At 44.5% G+C, this 16,530-nt stretch overlaps 3 protein-coding genes across 5 annotated transcripts; all 3 read right to left on the minus strand.

The window, feature by feature from the left end:
* Positions 1-4,525: 4,525 nt before the first annotated feature.
* LOC114574140 (uncharacterized) lies at positions 4,526-5,441 on the minus strand. 2 transcript variants are annotated; one of them, XM_035959835.1, is made up of 2 exons: positions 5,339-5,441; positions 4,526-5,193 (listed from the first exon to the last, which is right to left on the minus strand). In XM_035959835.1, the coding sequence occupies exon 2, from the start codon at positions 5,128-5,130 to the stop codon at positions 4,816-4,818; it is 315 nt and encodes a 104-aa protein (XP_035815728.1). In that variant the 5' UTR covers positions 5,131-5,193; positions 5,339-5,441; the 3' UTR covers positions 4,526-4,815. The 2 variants fall into 2 exon arrangements, with proteins under 2 accessions (XP_035815728.1, NP_001356640.1); NM_001369711.1 differs by having other exon boundaries at positions 4,529-5,249; positions 5,339-5,426.
* Positions 5,442-5,775: 334 nt separating this feature from the next.
* On the minus strand, positions 5,776-9,088 carry LOC100278599 (uncharacterized). Its single transcript, NM_001369712.1, has 5 exons — positions 9,016-9,088; positions 8,180-8,466; positions 7,139-7,374; positions 6,271-6,853; positions 5,776-6,073 (listed from the first exon to the last, which is right to left on the minus strand). The coding sequence occupies exons 1-5, from the start codon at positions 9,057-9,059 to the stop codon at positions 6,039-6,041; spliced, it is 1,185 nt and encodes a 394-aa protein (NP_001356641.1). The 5' UTR covers positions 9,060-9,088; the 3' UTR covers positions 5,776-6,038.
* A 1,252-nt stretch (positions 9,089-10,340) lies between these two features.
* Positions 10,341-13,802, minus strand: LOC103629748 (putative pentatricopeptide repeat-containing protein At3g08820). Of its 2 annotated transcripts, none has more exons than XM_008650865.4 (2): positions 10,983-13,802; positions 10,341-10,731 (listed from the first exon to the last, which is right to left on the minus strand). In XM_008650865.4, the coding sequence occupies exon 1, from the start codon at positions 13,097-13,099 to the stop codon at positions 11,153-11,155; it is 1,947 nt and encodes a 648-aa protein (XP_008649087.1). In that variant the 5' UTR covers positions 13,100-13,802; the 3' UTR covers positions 10,341-10,731; positions 10,983-11,152. The 2 variants fall into 2 exon arrangements, with proteins under 2 accessions (XP_008649087.1, XP_008649088.1); XM_008650866.4 differs by having other exon boundaries at positions 10,341-10,750.
* Positions 13,803-16,530: the final 2,728 nt, after the last annotated feature.

Raw genomic sequence — 16,530 nt, forward strand, 5'->3', positions numbered from 1 at the left:
ACTTGTATACTTTTGTATATTTTTCTAAAAATAAAAACATGGTCGAAGCTATGTAGGTTTGAGTTAGGACAAAACTTAAGTGAAATTGTAATTTGGAACAGAGGGAGTAAGAATCATAGATATGTTATCACTTGCATATGAAATTCTCACTACCGGAGATGAGCTCATTGCCGAGTGCTCAGTGGTTTGACGAGCTCGTTGGAATAGAAGGCTCCTTCTTTGCCGAGTGACAAGTGTACACGATGACTTTTCTTTGCCGAGTGTATGATATAAAGTACTCGGCAAAGAGGCTGTTGCTGATGAGCGGTTCACCGAATCCTCTTTACCGACTGCTACAATTGCTAAAGTTTTTGGCAAGTGTTATTGAGGCTTTGCCTAAGACACTTGACAAAAATGTTTGTACTTTGTAGCAGCCCTAACCAGGACCTAAATGACTAGTAGGTAATGTTGGGGCCTTCCTCTTCCGAAGGTCCTCAAAAACACGGCTAACCATTTGCTTTCAGCATACTATTGAATATTACAGGAGCTTTGTCAGCAGAAGAGCTTCGACATAACGCAAGAGGAGCATGACGAAGGAAGTTTTGTCCAACAGACTTCATCATGGTGGAACGGGTAGACAACGTAAGGAGAAGGTGTTGCTCAAGTCGATGAATACAAATGTTGATATTGCCCTTGTAACATCTTGTAATCTTTGTATGTAAATATTAAGGGCATGAATGTAATAACGTACAAAGCCTCACGGTTGCATATAAATAGATGAACAGTACCCCTGTAGTGTTCATGCTGGATTGTAATCACTCTCGCGTCATCACCTTCGAACAAGTCGAAGGTATCAGTGTAATATAAATTCTGATAATGTATATATGTTCATCATGAAATGACTATACGAATGGATAACACATCTCGCATGTATAAGACTTTTATCTTATATGAATGATGAATATGTGTTTTTCATGACCTTCGTCTGAAGATCATTATATCTGAAAGGAGATAATGCTTCCAAGGACGAAGGTCCTTAATGTATAACAATTGTGTTGCCTTGTTTTTGATCCACAACAATTGAGAACAAGTGACCAACATTGGTGCCCACCTCCTGTGAACTCAAACGACCACATTCGACACCAAGAGCTTGAACAACTACCTTCGCCATGCCGCCGAAGAAGGCGATAGTGCCAGGGGCTGCCCTTGCACCGCTGAACATCAATCAAGAAGGGCTCCCTCTGAGGGAGGCCCGAAGCCAGAAAAGGAAGGTTGTCAGCCCAACCCCACAGGAAGAAGCTATGAGATCTAGAGGCTATTCACCGATATGTGGAGAGAAGAAGGGAGAAAATGCTTCGGCTCTCTGAACTCTAGAAGAAGACTGATGAAGCTACTGAAGAGATGTGCCACATCACATAAGACAACGAGCAAGGGCGTAGTCCACAACAAAGAGAGATTCGTCAGAAAAGCCCAAGCTATGATGATGTATGGTATGACGACTTCCATCATAATAACTTTGCTTTTGATGATGCTTCCCCCTAGCCACAGAATTGCAAGCTACCCCATGGCCACCTTCGTACAAACCGCCACAGCTTCCCATGTATGATGGGCATTCTGACCCGAAGCAGTTCCTCATGAGTTACGAGTCAACCATATCATCATATGGTGGCAACACTGCTGTCATGGCGAAATCCTTCGTCATGGCAGTCAAAAGTGTGGCTCAAACATGGTATTCTTCTCTTCGGCCGGGAACAATCACATCGGGTAGAAGCTAAAGGATATGCTGGTCACTAGCTTTCAGGGCTTTCAGACGAAGCCTGTGACGGCTCAAGCTCTATTCCAGTGCACGCAGGACAACGAGGAGTACTTGCAGGCGTATGTCTGAAGGTTTCTGCGTCTCAGAGCTCAAGCGCCGATAGAGCCAAATGAGATTGTTATTGAAGCCATGATCAAGGTACTTCGTCCAGGACCAACAGCACAGTATTTTGCCAGGAAGCCCCCACAAACTTTGGAGAAGCTTCTGTAGAAGATGGACGAGTACATCAGAGCCCGACAATGATTTCTGGCAAAGAAGGGAAGAAGCATACATATATTCTGAGATGACCAGGGGCTTCGCAGGAAGGCTCCACCCAAGACATGTCAGGATGATCCATAATCCCAGCTCAAGCGAAGTTAGGGGCAATCATACCCAAGGGCATCAACATAGCTCCCAATCATCTGGGACACAACAAAGCTCCTTCAGGCCACCAGCCTCAAGAGGCAGAGGGAGATGAAGCTTTGGAGGAAGATTCAACTTGCAACCAAGAAGGTTGTTCTGCTTATTCTGTGGAGAAGATAAGGGGCATACAACCAGAACATGCCATGTTACAATTCAGAAGTAAAAGGAAATAGTTGAAGCCAAAGCAAGTCCTGCATACTGCTTCGTGCTATTCCCCATACATTCCTAACTATGTGGGCAATCAACAACCATTTACACAACCCACAACATCAGTAGCTTCGGCGAGCCAGTCCTCAGCTGCATGGGTCCTGCCACCACCACCACCATTCATGACTCCAACCTCATCTCACAATCAACAACCAGAAGGGCACCGTCAAATTCAACAACAACGCGACACACGCGAAGAGTGCGAAGGTCGAACAGTCAACAACACTGTACCAGAATCAAGACACATTTACTGAAGCAACAGAGGGACTCAATCAAAAAACTTTCATACACACTCAATGTAATTTTCATTTCTCTTGGTTTTATGTTTCCACCTCAAAGACAATTTGAGAAGGCACAACCTTCGACCTATTGTAACAAAACTGGAGTTACACCATCGAGTGTAACAGAAAGAGTGAAAAACCTCCAAAGTCGTTCCTACGGGGATGTAGAGCTAAAATACCACCTATGTAAAGGGTGAACAAGCTCCAAAGTCGTTCCTAAGTGGATGCAGAGCTTAGCTCCAAAGTCGTTACTAGGGGGCGTAGAGCTAAAATACCACCTAAGTAAAAGGTGAAGAAGCTCCAAAGTCGTTCCTAAGGGGATGTAGAGCTTAGCTCCAAAGTCGTTCCTACGGGGATGCAGAGCTAAAATACCACCTAAGTAAAAGGTGAAGAGACTCCAAAGTCATTTCTAAAGGGATGCAAAGTCGTACTTTTACGAAGCGTTTGTGCATTAACGTTTGTTGCATCATATCATCGCATCATGTGCATAGCATCGCATCATTCATTCATCATCGCGCATCATCTGAAATAGTGGAAAAGAAGGGAAACTGCTCCTTTAGCCATGGTGGCTAACTCATGAGGACTATCTTCGGCAAAAAAATTGTGAAAAGGATACTTCAACAATACAATACTTATAGCAAAACCTTCGGCATGCAAGGTCTGCGGCAAGACCTTCGAGTCTAATAATATCACTTCGGTCGAAAGGGGATTTTTCTTTATGAAGCGTGAAAAGAAGGGAATGTGTTTTTTCGCCTTTGGCTCAAAACGGTACGTATGAAGGTTTCACGCTCCACAAAGAAATATAATACATCATGAACTATATAATTGACAATTGTTTTTACATAAGAGAACAACACACAAAAATTCTACAAGTGTTTTTATATACAAGGTCTAATCATCCTCCTTCAAGTTTTTATCGGCAGCTTCGTTCAGGAGCCTATCCACAACTTCATCAACTGCTTCATTTGCTATTCTAATCACATCAAGAGCGCTTTTCAGCACCGGATTAGCCTCAGGGTTGTATGGCTCTGGAGGAGGAGAAAGTTAGGCTGCACCAAAGTATAATTTTTTTGTTAATAATGAAGCTAAAAGTATTTACGAAGCTAAAACATGACAAGCATACATATAATCCTTTCACGTTATGCGGCATCTTCAGCTCTTCTCACCTCTTCTGAAGCAATATGAGATTCCTTTTCATTTTGCCTAATAGTTTCGTCTGCCGAAGGTCCTCAAAAACACGGCTAACCATTTGCTTTCAGCATACTATTGAATATTACAGGAGCTTCGTCAACAGAAGAGCTTTGACATAATGCAAGAGGAGCATGACGAAGGAAGTTTCGTCCAACAGACTTCATCATGGTGGAACGGGTAGACAACGTAAGGAGAAGGTGTTGCTCAAGTTGATGAATACAAATGGCGATATTTCCCTTGTAACATCTTGTAATCTTTGTATATAGATATTAATGGCATGAATGTAATAATGTACAAAGCCTCACGGTTGCATATAAATAGATGAACAGTACCTCTTATACTGTTCACGTTGGATTGTAATCGCTCTTGCGTCATCACCTTCGAACAAGCCGAAGGTATTAGGGTAATATAAATTCTGATAATGTATATATATTTATCATGAAATGACTATATGAATGGATAATACATCTCGCATGTATAGGACTTTTATCTTATATGAATGATGAACGATGAATACGTGTTTTTCATGACCTTCATCTGAAGATCATTATATATATCCGAAAGCAGATAATGCTTCGAAGGACAAAGTCCTTAATGTATAACAATTGTGTTGTCTGATTCTTGATCCACAACAACTGAGAACAAGTGATCAACAGGTAATACAGCATTCGTGTTGTTTTATGTCTTAGGTAAACTTGGCCTCCACTTGTGTTTCATGAGCTTCAAGAGTGGCAAGAAGTCATCATCGACATGACAGACCCTTTACAAGGAAAGGTATGTACAAGGAACAAAAAAAGGTACTCTTCCCCTTCTGTATTACTGTATGCAGCGAAAACAAATGAGGGGGGAAAAACAGAGGCCGAAATGCAGGCAAAGGCACCTGCGCATTTGCGGTAAGGCGTAGTACGAACGCTTGTCGCCGCCCGCTGCGTCGCGTCGTCATACGCCGGCCTTCTTGCTCATCTTCATCTCGTGGAGTCCGGAGCCGCTGCCGCTGCCGCGGTGGAGCCTGCACCGGAACGAGCCCTCGTGCACGGTCGGCGAGCAGAGGCACGCCCCGGGGCTCACCGGCAGGTGCTGCTGCTTATTCCTGGCTGTTGTTGTCCGCGGCGTGATGTTCGCGGCGGCGGGCGCCTCGTGCGACGAGGCGCCGTGCTGCTGCTGGTGTCCCGGTGACGTGACGGCGGCGTGGAGGAACAAGGCCATCTTCTCCGGCACCGCGACCTTCTCGATCGGCGCCGGCCTGTCCCCCATGGCAGGTCCAACACGCCCTAACCTAGGAGAGGTGGCGTTCTTGATTGATTCGCCGGCCTCGGTCCACAGTCCAACCGATTCCATCACAAAACATTTAAAACCGATCAAATTAGCAAGAACTGGTTCAAGGATGCAGCCAACACGTTTATTACACACTTGAATCGAAGCAAAAGAAAGTAAACTAAAAGCGCGCATAAGATTTACTTACCCTGAATGTATTGAAATCCAACAATTATGGAGTTAAACTACTAGATCTACTGAATTATCTCTATGGGTTATATGTTGCTGTAGCATAGCAGTAACGAAATGGCGAGAGGTGGTGGAGCTAAAGCGAGCGATTTATCCATGCAAAAGCCTATTTAAAGATCGGAATAGCTATTTTTATCGTGTATTCACGCTACTTGTGGATCAGATATCCATTCGTGTGCATGAGCAGCTAAGCTGCTGAGCCGGAGCTGGAGTCACTATTTTGAGGCCAGTTTATATTTGGGCTCTCGAAAATGTATCCTGTCGTTTTACCAGGAAAAATAATACTTAATTGTGCTGCGGAAAATATGTTACTTAGATTTCCCAAATTGTTTGAGTCGATCATAGATTGTTTGAGCTATCAAGGGTGAGGTTTTGCCTCGTGTCTTTAGTTGAATATTGACAAAAAGGAATTTTTCCAAGATGATAAGTGCCCAGACCTTATTTCTGTTCCATAAAGACGGATGAGGAATTCCTATGGAAAATTTATTTTGGTTCTGTTCTAATCTTGTAATTGACAATAAAAGAAAATAAATAACAATAGCTTCTCTTAATCAGAGTAATAGGAAACTAGCTAGTAATTGACACAACTCATTGGCTTGCAATCTTGTATTTGATGAGCACCAAATATTTCTCGTACATGTAGAAACGGAGTGAACAAATCACATGGTGTTGAAATCGATGCCTGATATCCACGCTGCAATCAAAGATTTAGATGGGAGAGAATAATTAGTAAGCCATGCTTAGCATATTGTATGCTACTCACTGAAATATAAAAGACACATAAGGTCAAGCACAAAACCAATACAAGTCAAGTAGACATTCATCTAATTAAAAAAAAACACACACACACAACTAATAAGAAATGGATATGAAACAGGTCACAAAGAGCACCTGGAATTTGGTTTGTCAAAGTCGACCAAGTCACCTTCACCGACATAGAGGCGAGATCAAAGTTTACTTTTTTACTCACACATCCATGAGTGTTTACTTCAATGGGAATACAGCGTTCAGCGTCGTCTTTTAAGTCATTGTTTTTACCCACTTTGAACTTCAAATGCATCCAAGTATCCTCGAATACAGCAACCGCGTATCTTAAGCCACTTGACTCACCAACAATGCCATTGAAGAGCTGAATTTCTTCTTCTTCTGAATCACTGACAAAAACAAACGAACTGAGAGACAAACGGACACCTTCCTGCGCATGCACTTCTGATATGAAAACTTCTATCGTGGCCTCCACTCCGCATAAAATGCGGGCTACAGTCATGTCAACCGCACCACAATCACCGTTTATGCGATATGTGAATGGTGGCCAGCATGGTGTCCTTAGCTCAGAATAGTCTATCATTCCATCAATGAGCTGTAGATCATCTTCTTCTCGATCTCCATTCTTTATCCTCATATCAAACTCAACAAGTACAGAGGAAACCATTGAGATGCCTCGCTTAGGGCCAGTCATTTCGATAAGGGAATCCTACAAGATTATTATTAGTAGTAGTAGTAGTAGAATTTTTTAATATTATTATTATTATTACTGCTGCTGCTGCTAAAAACAATGGAAGTTGAGTTTCAGTAGTTACAAGCCAACAAAATACTAAGAACTAGAAAATATTCACATAACAGAAAAAGATGCATAATTATAATAACAATGATTATTTATTAAGGAAATACTAAAATATTCCATTGCATTTGTTTATAGCTTTACATTGTAGAATGAACGTACTCCATAAAATAAAGTCACATAAGTACATATACACACCTTTTGCAGTAAAATGGCTTCATCCCTGCTCCGATTGACAATGTAATTAAGCAATAAATCCTGATCATCCCGCACCGCCATGTAACCATATAATTCTACTGAATCTCTTTCGATGGGAATTTTACCCAATGTTAATGAGAAAATTTGCATCATGGGCTTTGGTAAATGCCTAATGCACTTTTCTCGATTAGGCTGGCAATTTGTGGGCTCTGATAACGCCATTGGCTCCAACCGAGCTTCCTCAAATATTGCATAAAAATGCAGCAGATAATCAATACATTAGAAAAATGCTTATTAAAAAGAGTGTACGTCGTTGTGCAATGTGTTTGTACATACCAACTTGTGGAAACCATAATGCAGCCACAAGTTCATGCATGTCAAAATATACATTGAAACCTCTAATAGAAATAGAACACACAACACAAGTCGTGTATACATTCAGAAAACCACAAACACGAATATCCATTCTGACAATTACGTACAAACATGGTTCTTAAGGCGCGCGCCAAGGCGAGGCATACTGAGCCACACCCTTCCTATCACCTAGCTAGGTGATCATAAGGCGAGGCAACGTGACGCCATATGAGTCTAAGAAACTTCAGAACTGTTGCTTTTCTATAGTATTTTGTGTCTGCAGCTGATGGCGATACCAGCCGAACAGCTGGCTTGAAGGCAAAACGAACAGCGACATATATGATAGCTTAAGGCCTTTTGGGGCATCATGACTGATGGAGCCTTGCTAGCTTACAAGAGCAGGGCACCCAACTTCTAGGACAGTAGAGCTAGTGCAAAGATCCTAATCATACATATTTAACAGTTACTACAAAGTTTCTACCCCAACCATTCAGATTAAAATTGATTTTTCAAGAGAAATGTCTTGCTCAAGCTATTACATACGTTCTCAACAAAATTTCAAATACACATTTACAAATGTCAAAACAAATGAAACAAACTTAATCTCTAGTTTTGTAATATAAATATACCAGTGGACTAAAACAAGCCCTAGTCACCAAACTACTAAATGAGATTTGTATCACTTACTCTCACCACGGTCTGTAATACGATACAGTGTTAGAAAATCATTGCATCTGCGGTATATAGACCCATCGCGGTGACTTGTGTTCTCAATGATAGACACTGGACAAACCGCATCTTCATCAGTATTGGTTACCTCCCTACCCTCCACCCTGTTCATCATTTTGGTGGTGGCAAAATGTTGTCCTCGAGCATAATTTGTGGCGCAGAAAGGGCGTTGCCAATCTAGCTTGCTTTGCTTCTTGCATTTTAATCCAATGCTCCTTGCCATGATCAAGGATCCATAAGAATATCTATCACCAAAGAGGTTAAGAAGGGTAAATCATGGCAGTCTGGTCAAGTAAGATATATGCTAGCTTCTGTCAGGGTAATTGTGTTGTTCAACAAATTTGAAGTTAAATTGGTTTGCAATCTTGATTATATTATAATACAAAAAACAAGTTCCAACCAATACACTTGCAGTTTTTTAGGTATGTAACTAGTTTACATCGCATTAAGGCATACTTTTTCACTGCTGGATCAAGAAAGGGTCTCTAAGACCAGCTACCTACATTGTGCCAATCAATGGCCTAGGATGCTGCTGCTGACGATGTATATTTCTTTGAAAATAGCTGGCCTTTTTTTATGAGGCCCACAAGTTGAACCATGGTTGGTGTTCTCAAAATTGGAAGACTTCGCTATCGTGTTATAAGCATGTTCCCTAAGAACAGGGAATATGTAACAAGAATATTGAAATTCAAATTAGCCAATCTCGAAATTGATCCTAATCTAGTTAAAGAAAATAAAAACACCGCATTAATAATCCTGGTTATAAATGTGAGGAAGTAAGGGGAAACACACACCGCAAGACAAGATCCAAATGCCGCCATGAGTGGAGCATCGCCATGAAGGGGGCGATGGAGAGGGGCAGCCGAACTTTTTCTCAAAAAAAAAACAATAGTCAAAGTTAGTAGGCATGTATACACATGTACTCAGATTAGATACAGTACAAAGAGCCTAATTGCTAATGTTAAGGTTTGGGTCTCGGTTTCGCACAACAGGGATGGGACGAGAAGGGGTGGGCATACCAGATTACCAGGTGCTCCCCGCCGGTGAAAGGACCTCGTGAAAGACTTGGGCACGTGGCGGCGGTCGTTAGGTCATCACAGAGAGGCAACCCACGATTAAAGATTAAAACAACCACCAACATAGATTCTATAATAGTATGATAGCTTGGTAAAACATCAATGCAATATGTTAAAATATGTTAAAATATCTGTCAAGATCTGCTTTTATCTGTGACCCGTGGGAAAGCTGCTGAGTAGACGGTTGTAAAACATCTAAAATATGTTAAAATATGTTAGGTTAAAACAACCACCAACATAGATTCTATAATAGTATGATAGCTTGGTAACATAAGTGATAGAAATCTAAAAATTCTGGGATAGAAGGATATTCTGAATTAAATTAGACGAATCTATAGATTTTTAGAAATCTATTATGCCATTGTACATGTTTGGTTTAGATTATAGATTTTGGCAGCGAATCTGGTTTTAAAACCTGAACCAAATACACCGTAAAGGCTATCTAAATTTGATTTTTTTAGTTGCGCGCCAAAATACTCCGACATTCATCGTACTCACTTTATCGCCTTGTTTAAGCAGCGTGTAATAGATGAAATGCATCAATGCAAGTACTAGCATGTTTTACATTTTTTGGACTCAATAATTTGAAATATCACTTCTATGCATGACAACTCTAATTCTTTTGTAGATAGCACCCATACATAGTTAAATAATGCATAAATTTTTATGGTATCCAAATTATTCATACATGTTCACAATCACATAATTTAGTACATATATCCATTAGGGATGGATCCTAAACATCTGAAATATATAATAAAATTAATATTTAAAAATAGATATACATAGTGTTTGGTGCTAATCTTTAGTTAAGCGTATTATGATGAATATAATTTGTTTTTTTTTTGCATTATTTTCTTCCTGCGATGAAAAAGGTGAAAACGCATCCGCCGAATTTGTATTTATGAACTCACGATTTTTTTAATAAGACGAATGGTCAAAGTTTTGGAAAAAAAATGAACGGCGTCGTATATTTATGAACGGAGTCAATACTCAATTAACAAGGTCATAGACATCTGCTGACAGAATGCGGCAAAATTGGATTGCAGCCTCAGAACTTTGAGCTAGAATTCACAGATAAACGTTATTACAAAAAAAAAACAAGTCAAACTGTTTCCAGTCCAGAGCCAGATGCCGCAACATGACAAAGAGTTTCAGATGTGCAGCTTGTTCGCTGCGGCTTGCTGCGGCTGCAATCCGGCTGCGGCTGCGGCTTCTACAGTATTTTTCTCTCTATGGATTGCAGCTGCAGCAATCCAAACAGCTGCAACAGTGTCGGCTTGTAGCCAGCCGAACACGCCGGTGTTTTTTACTGGCTGCCAAGGAAGCAAGAATGTGTATGTCAGCAGAACAATTGTCTTCTCAGAACTTGCATATATCTATACCACCGCTGCCGTGTATCACTGTATCCAGATCTTTCAGAATGCCGGAGGGCTGCAAGACACAGATAAAACTGAAAATGGATTAATCAAAAACTAAAACGGTAACAGAAAAAAAAAAGAAAATAGAAGGAAACGGAAGGCCCACCAGTTCATATTTTTTGAAAGATTCCTCCAACTGATAATGTAAATCTAGTGTGTTGTCTTCGTCAAAATATAATAAACTATCTAATTAGGCGATGTTTAGTCATTTTAATTCCTGAAGTCCATACAGATAAACATAAGAGCTCCAACATAGAAACTTACCTCTAGCAGAAATTATACACTGGGAAAGGAACTGACATCCAAACGCCTAATACTCTGCCTCTTCTATGCCCGGTCAAAATTCTAGGTGATAAAAGTTTTACATCAAACAAAAATGGACTGGACATGCTTCCAGCTCTCCATGCCGCTCGCAACTGCAACATGTAGGTCTACTACCAGTAGTCATTGCAAGAACAATGACCATCTCTAAAGCAATGGAATCTATTGTTATCTCGTACAACAATTTCACGACAGGTTATCCTCGATATGAGCTTGATGGCAGAGTGGCAGTCAGTGCAAACTCGGAGGTTTTTGGTGACCCTAATGGTCTCTCCTGGTTCAGTAGTGATGAGACTGAATGCGATGGCAATCTTCTCGCTGTGATGCACTAGTGTGTTTTCCTTCTCCTCATTTTCGACATCAAACATCACCACCTCAGTAGTGGGTTCATACCCCATGGCCTTCATTTCCATGCCCAATTCATCAAGCTTTGCATAAATCTTATCTGAGAGAGGATGTGAATCGTCCCCAACATAGAACTTGTGGACCTTACCATCAAGCTCAACCCAGCTAGATGCAGGGACCTTCTCAATCCCCTTTGCCTTCATTTCCAACCTAAGCTTTGCAGCATCTTCCCATCTTCCACTGTTCGAGTATATGTTAGAAAGCATGACATAGTTCCCAGAATTCCATGGCTCCAGTCGGATGAGCTGCTTCAACGCATGTTCAGCAAGGTCAGCATTCCGGTGGATCTTGCAACCACCGAGGAGTGCTCCCCATACAACGGCATTTGCCAGCATTGGCATGTCACCAATCAGCTGATGAGCCTCTTCCAGCAATCCCGCACGACTGAATAGGTCAACCATACAACCATAATGCTCAATCCTAGGGCTTATACGGTATACATGAGTCATGTTATGAAAGTACTGCCGCCCATCATTTACAAGGCCAGTATGTGTGCAGCTGCAGAGCAATCCAATGAAGGTATTATCATTCAGCTTCACACCCGACTTCTTCATCTGACCAACAAGCGCAAATGCAATCTTCTCGTGGCCAGTCATGCCAAGCCCCAGGATCATCGCATTCCAGACAATGATGTCCCTCTCCAACATCTGCTGGAACACCATCCACGCCTCACTTGTGCTCCCACACTTGGCATACATATCGATCAGTGCAGTACCCAGGACTGGGTTGCCAAGGACCTCATCCCAGTGCACCATTCCAACCGCCTGCCGTCCCAAATCCAACGCACCTAACCTCGTGCACGCTGAGAGCGCCCCGACCACCGTGTAACAATCCGGCTTCGCTCCCTCCATCTGCATCGCGAAGAAAAGGTCCAGAGCCTCCCGAGGATGTCCGTTGGAGGCGTACCCTCCGACCATCGCGCCCCAGGCCACCGCATCCCTGTTCTTCATCTCGTCAAACACTGATCTAGCCTTCTCCATCTCCCCGCACTTGACGTACAGGTCCAACGCCGCAGTCGCCACGAACACGCTCTCCGCGACCCCCTCCTCCTGCCGCGCCGCCGCCCACACGGCCTCCCCGGTCTCCAGATCTGCGACGCGGGCGCACGCGGTGAGCACCCGCACCGCCGTGAAGCTGTCGGGGCGCATGCCGCTCGCGAACGCCCTCCTGGCGACCCCAATGGCTTCGAGAGCGTGCCCCGCGTCCATGTACGCGGCGATGAGCGCGGTCCAGGAGACGGTGCTGGGGTGGGGCATTTCGTCGAACGCCCTCTGCGCGTCGTGCAAGCGGCCGCATTTCGCGTAGAGGCCGAGGAGCGAGGTGAGCACGTGCGGGTTGGAGTGGGAGGGGAGCTTGAGCGAGCGCGCGTGGAGCTGCGCGCCGACGGGGAGCGGGAAGGGGAGGCGCGAGGCGGACTTGAGTGCGAACGGGAAGGTGAGGTGGGAGGGCTCGGGGAGGAGGGCGTGGAGACGGAGCGCGTGGAGGTGCAGGCCGGAGGAGGTAGTGGCGCGGAGGAGGAGCAGGGATAGGTCGGCGAGGATGTCCAGGCGGAGGACGCGGGCGTGGAGGAGCTTGACGGTGAGCGGCGGCAGGTGGGTGCTGGGGCGGACGCCGGCGACGAGGAGTCGGCGGATGGCCGCGGCGGCGTCCGACATAAACGCGGTGTGGATGCGCGCGTTCGTGGAAGGCACGGGGCAAGAGCGGACGTGAGTGAGCCTGAACCTGAGCCTGAGCCTGAGCCCCGTGGATTGCTGGTTCGGTGGTCGGAAGGCGGTTACGATATCTCACGCCAGCAGTTTGTCCTCCCCAGTACCCACCTCTCGCATCCCCTCCGGCTCCGGCATCATCTCTTTCTTCTCTCCTCTTAACGAGGACGCAGATTTTCCGGCTGTCTTGGATCGAATCGAGTCTGGTGAGTTCGTCCAGTGTTTGTTCCTGACCAGTATTTGATTTGTATTATTATATATGTGCCATGCCGAAATCGAAATTCGTTCAGCCACCCTTGGATATCGTCTTGTATAGGAACTAGCCCAATGGTCGATTCTCGATATTGGCAATCGAAAGTTCGGAAAAGATTTTTTTTTTTACCATGAAAAGTCGTAAACGATCTTGATGTCATGCCCACATCTTCAGCTGCTTCTCTTACCTGCATTGTTGCTTTCGGTTTGTGGTTTCCACTAGCTTGGTGGCAATGGCACTGTTCATCTTTTGGTTCAGTGGTCCTTTGTGAACTCTGGAAGAAACTATGCTTGTAGGATTATTTGCTCCAAAAAGATTCCTACAAGAGCTGCATTGCTGCACTCTCTTCACCATTTGTTACTGCCATGTATGTACTAAGCAATACGAAGATTGTATGCTTGTCACTACATTCAACTCCGTACTTTGCTTCAGTTGACTCCTACAAAGTCATGTTGCTTTGATCTGTTAATTGTTGCCTTTATTTGTTGTTCAGTCATACTACTTTTCAGTTTAAACATGAAAAGATTGTATAATCATACTACTTTTCAGATTAAACATGCAAAAAAACCATGTTGGATCATAAAACTTTTAGGTTTTCATTTAACTTACAAAAAAAATCTATGTTAGGTAAAATTTCCTTTAATCGACGATGTCTGCATGATATTGGAAACACTCCAAACCCTTATGAGCAAGCTATATCTATTATTGGAAGGACACTTTCGGCATTTGATGAAGATAATTTGATTCCCTGCTTCGGATTTCGTGACGGTAATCATTTAGTTGCCTTTGTCTGACGATCACTTTATGGGTGTTCAAACCAAAAATGAGCAGCGGACGGTCCGGCCCTGAGGCCGGACGGTCCGCGCCTGTGGGCCGGACGGTCCGCGCGTGCGCAGAACAGATTAGGGTTCCGAGTTTTGTGCTACGGTTGTTAGCTATATTCGCGGGATTAGCTCGGAATCAGTTGTGTAAAGGGTCCAGCCCCCCTCCTCTATAAATAGAGAGGTCTACGGCCGATTTGTAATCATCAACAATCGAATCAATACAACTTTTATTCGCATTTTATCCTAAGAGTAGTTCTAGTCTAGTTTAGGTTTAGCCTCTCAATCCCCAAATTCTTCGTCTCTCTTCGGCTCTACGTCGATTAGAGGAGTCTAGGTCGGCCGGCCCGAGCCTAGACACCACCTAGGATCTCTTCTCCCCGACGGGGTCCCTCCCGGGAGCGAGATCCAGGCGCCGCCGGCGACTTCCGCCGCCTCTGCGTACGCGCGGACCGTCCGGCCACCAGGGTGCGGACCGTCCGGCCGTCAGGCAGAGAAGCCTCAGCTGCGCACCAGGCCGCGGACCGTCCGGCCCCTGGCCGCGGACAGTCCGCCCCTGCGCAGAGAATACCACCGCGCCTCACACCAGGTCGCGGACCGTCCGGCCCCGCGCGCGGACCGTCCGCCCCTGTGCAGAGAGCACCGCCGCCGGTTCTTCTTGAGTATTTGGCACTCCGAAAAGGCGTCAACATACTTTTTGGCGACTCCGCTGGGGAAGACATATCTAAGCTTATCAAATCGGCCCTCAATGGCCGGTTCAAGGGATAGCTCTGATATTTCTCCAAGCAACATCATAGAGCCGACTTGGGAAACCTTGCCGGCTGACGAGCAGCTCCAGTTTGAGGAGCACAAGGAGCGGATGATCCAGGAGGCGAAAGCAAAGTTCTTGGCCAACTTCAAAGTGGACAGGAACAACAAGGTCGTCCGACATCGGGCGACGGATCCGGCTTCGCTCCAACCCACGCCAGATATCCCCAATGTAAGTAATACCAACGATCTGCAATCTCTTAGAAATTATGTAGAAGATCAGCGTGAACAAATGCAGAACATCATAGGGGGTATGCAAAGCGATCTTAAGAAACTAGTACGTGCATTTGATAAATCTAGTACCGCAAATTTTCCTTCGCACGAGGTTGAGTTAGGGGATAACGCGTGTAACACATCGGCTACAGGTTGTCACGACCAGTCACAACCCCTTTATGGGATGCCGATGGACACATACCCTAAGCAACCGCAAATCGGCAGCAAACCAGCCGATCTGCACATTCCCGGACCGTCCGCACGTGAGCGCGGACCGTCCGGGCCAGCAACAGTCGGGCCTATTTTTAATGAGTTACCTAGATATGCGCCCGAGCCACCACACACGACACAGAATCTAAACTACCCAGTCGGACCATCCGCGTACAACGATGGACGGTCCGCACATAATCACGGACGGTACGGGCAATTGTCCGGACAGTCCACGCATGACCTTTTTGAGGAGGATTGCTACCTGAATCCTCACCCGTCCCAGCAACACTTCCCATCGCACTATACAACGCATCAACCTATTAATTCGAGATCTAGAACCCAGGAAAACTTTCCGGCCCCACCTAGAAGGCTGGAAAGGAACGATCAAACATACGAACCATATAGGGCAAGTGGCAATGCACCACGTAGCTCAAACCAATGGGGGGAACGACAGCATACCAACATGCAACCAACCCCACCTATGTTTGACCAGAGAGTCGGTGGTCTTGCACCGGCTGCCATTGATATAGTGAGGGAAGAAATAGCCGGGGCGTTCCGAGATAAGCTCGGAGTAAGCATGGTCCCTGGGGGGCAATCATATCGGAAACCTTATGACAGCCGATTTGATCACCACCCATACCCACAGGGAACTAGAATACCCGAATTCGCAAAATTTTCGGGTGACCAAGGGAAAAACACGCGTGAACATATAGGCCAGTTCTTAGCACAATTGGGAGAGTTGGCCGACACAGAGGCATTTCGCGTGCGCTTATTTTCATTATCTTTAACAGGAACCGCGTTTGCATGGTATGCCACTTTACCTCCTAATTCCATTTCATCATGGGGGGATCTAGAACAAAAATTTCATGATCATTTTTTCTCCGGTGACTATGAGTTAGATTTGGTAGACTTAGTGTCGTTGCGGCAGACAAAAGATGAATCGGTTAATGATTACATCCGGAGATTCCGAGATACAAGAAACTGATGCTTTCAAATTCATTTAGCAGAGAAACAGCTAGTAGGATTAGCCTTTAATGGTCTGCGATATTATTTAAAAGAAAGATTAGAAGGCATCC

This window comes from Zea mays, chromosome 6, assembly GCF_902167145.1.
Source record: "Zea mays cultivar B73 chromosome 6, Zm-B73-REFERENCE-NAM-5.0, whole genome shotgun sequence".
Classification (NCBI taxonomy): Eukaryota; Viridiplantae; Streptophyta; class Magnoliopsida; order Poales; family Poaceae; genus Zea; species Zea mays.

Excerpts from the sequence above, each read along its gene's own strand:
- LOC100278599 (NM_001369712.1), bottom strand. The coding sequence starts at position 9,059 with ATGGCGATGCTCCACTCATGGCGGCATTTGGATCTTGTCTTGCG. Across the intron at positions 8,467-9,015 it reads CATTTGGATCTTGTCTTGCG|ATATTCTTATGGATCCTTGA; the intron begins GTGTGTGTTTCC and ends CTTTGGTGATAG. Across the intron at positions 6,074-6,270 it reads TTTGACAAACCAAATTCCAG|CGTGGATATCAGGCATCGAT; the intron begins GTGCTCTTTGTG and ends CTTTGATTGCAG.
- LOC114574140 (NM_001369711.1), bottom strand. The coding sequence starts at position 5,214 with ATGGAATCGGTTGGACTGTGGACCGAGGCCGGCGAATCAATCAAGAAC.
- LOC103629748 (XM_008650865.4), bottom strand. The coding sequence starts at position 13,099 with ATGTCGGACGCCGCCGCGGCCATCCGCCGACTCCTCGTCGCCGGCGTC.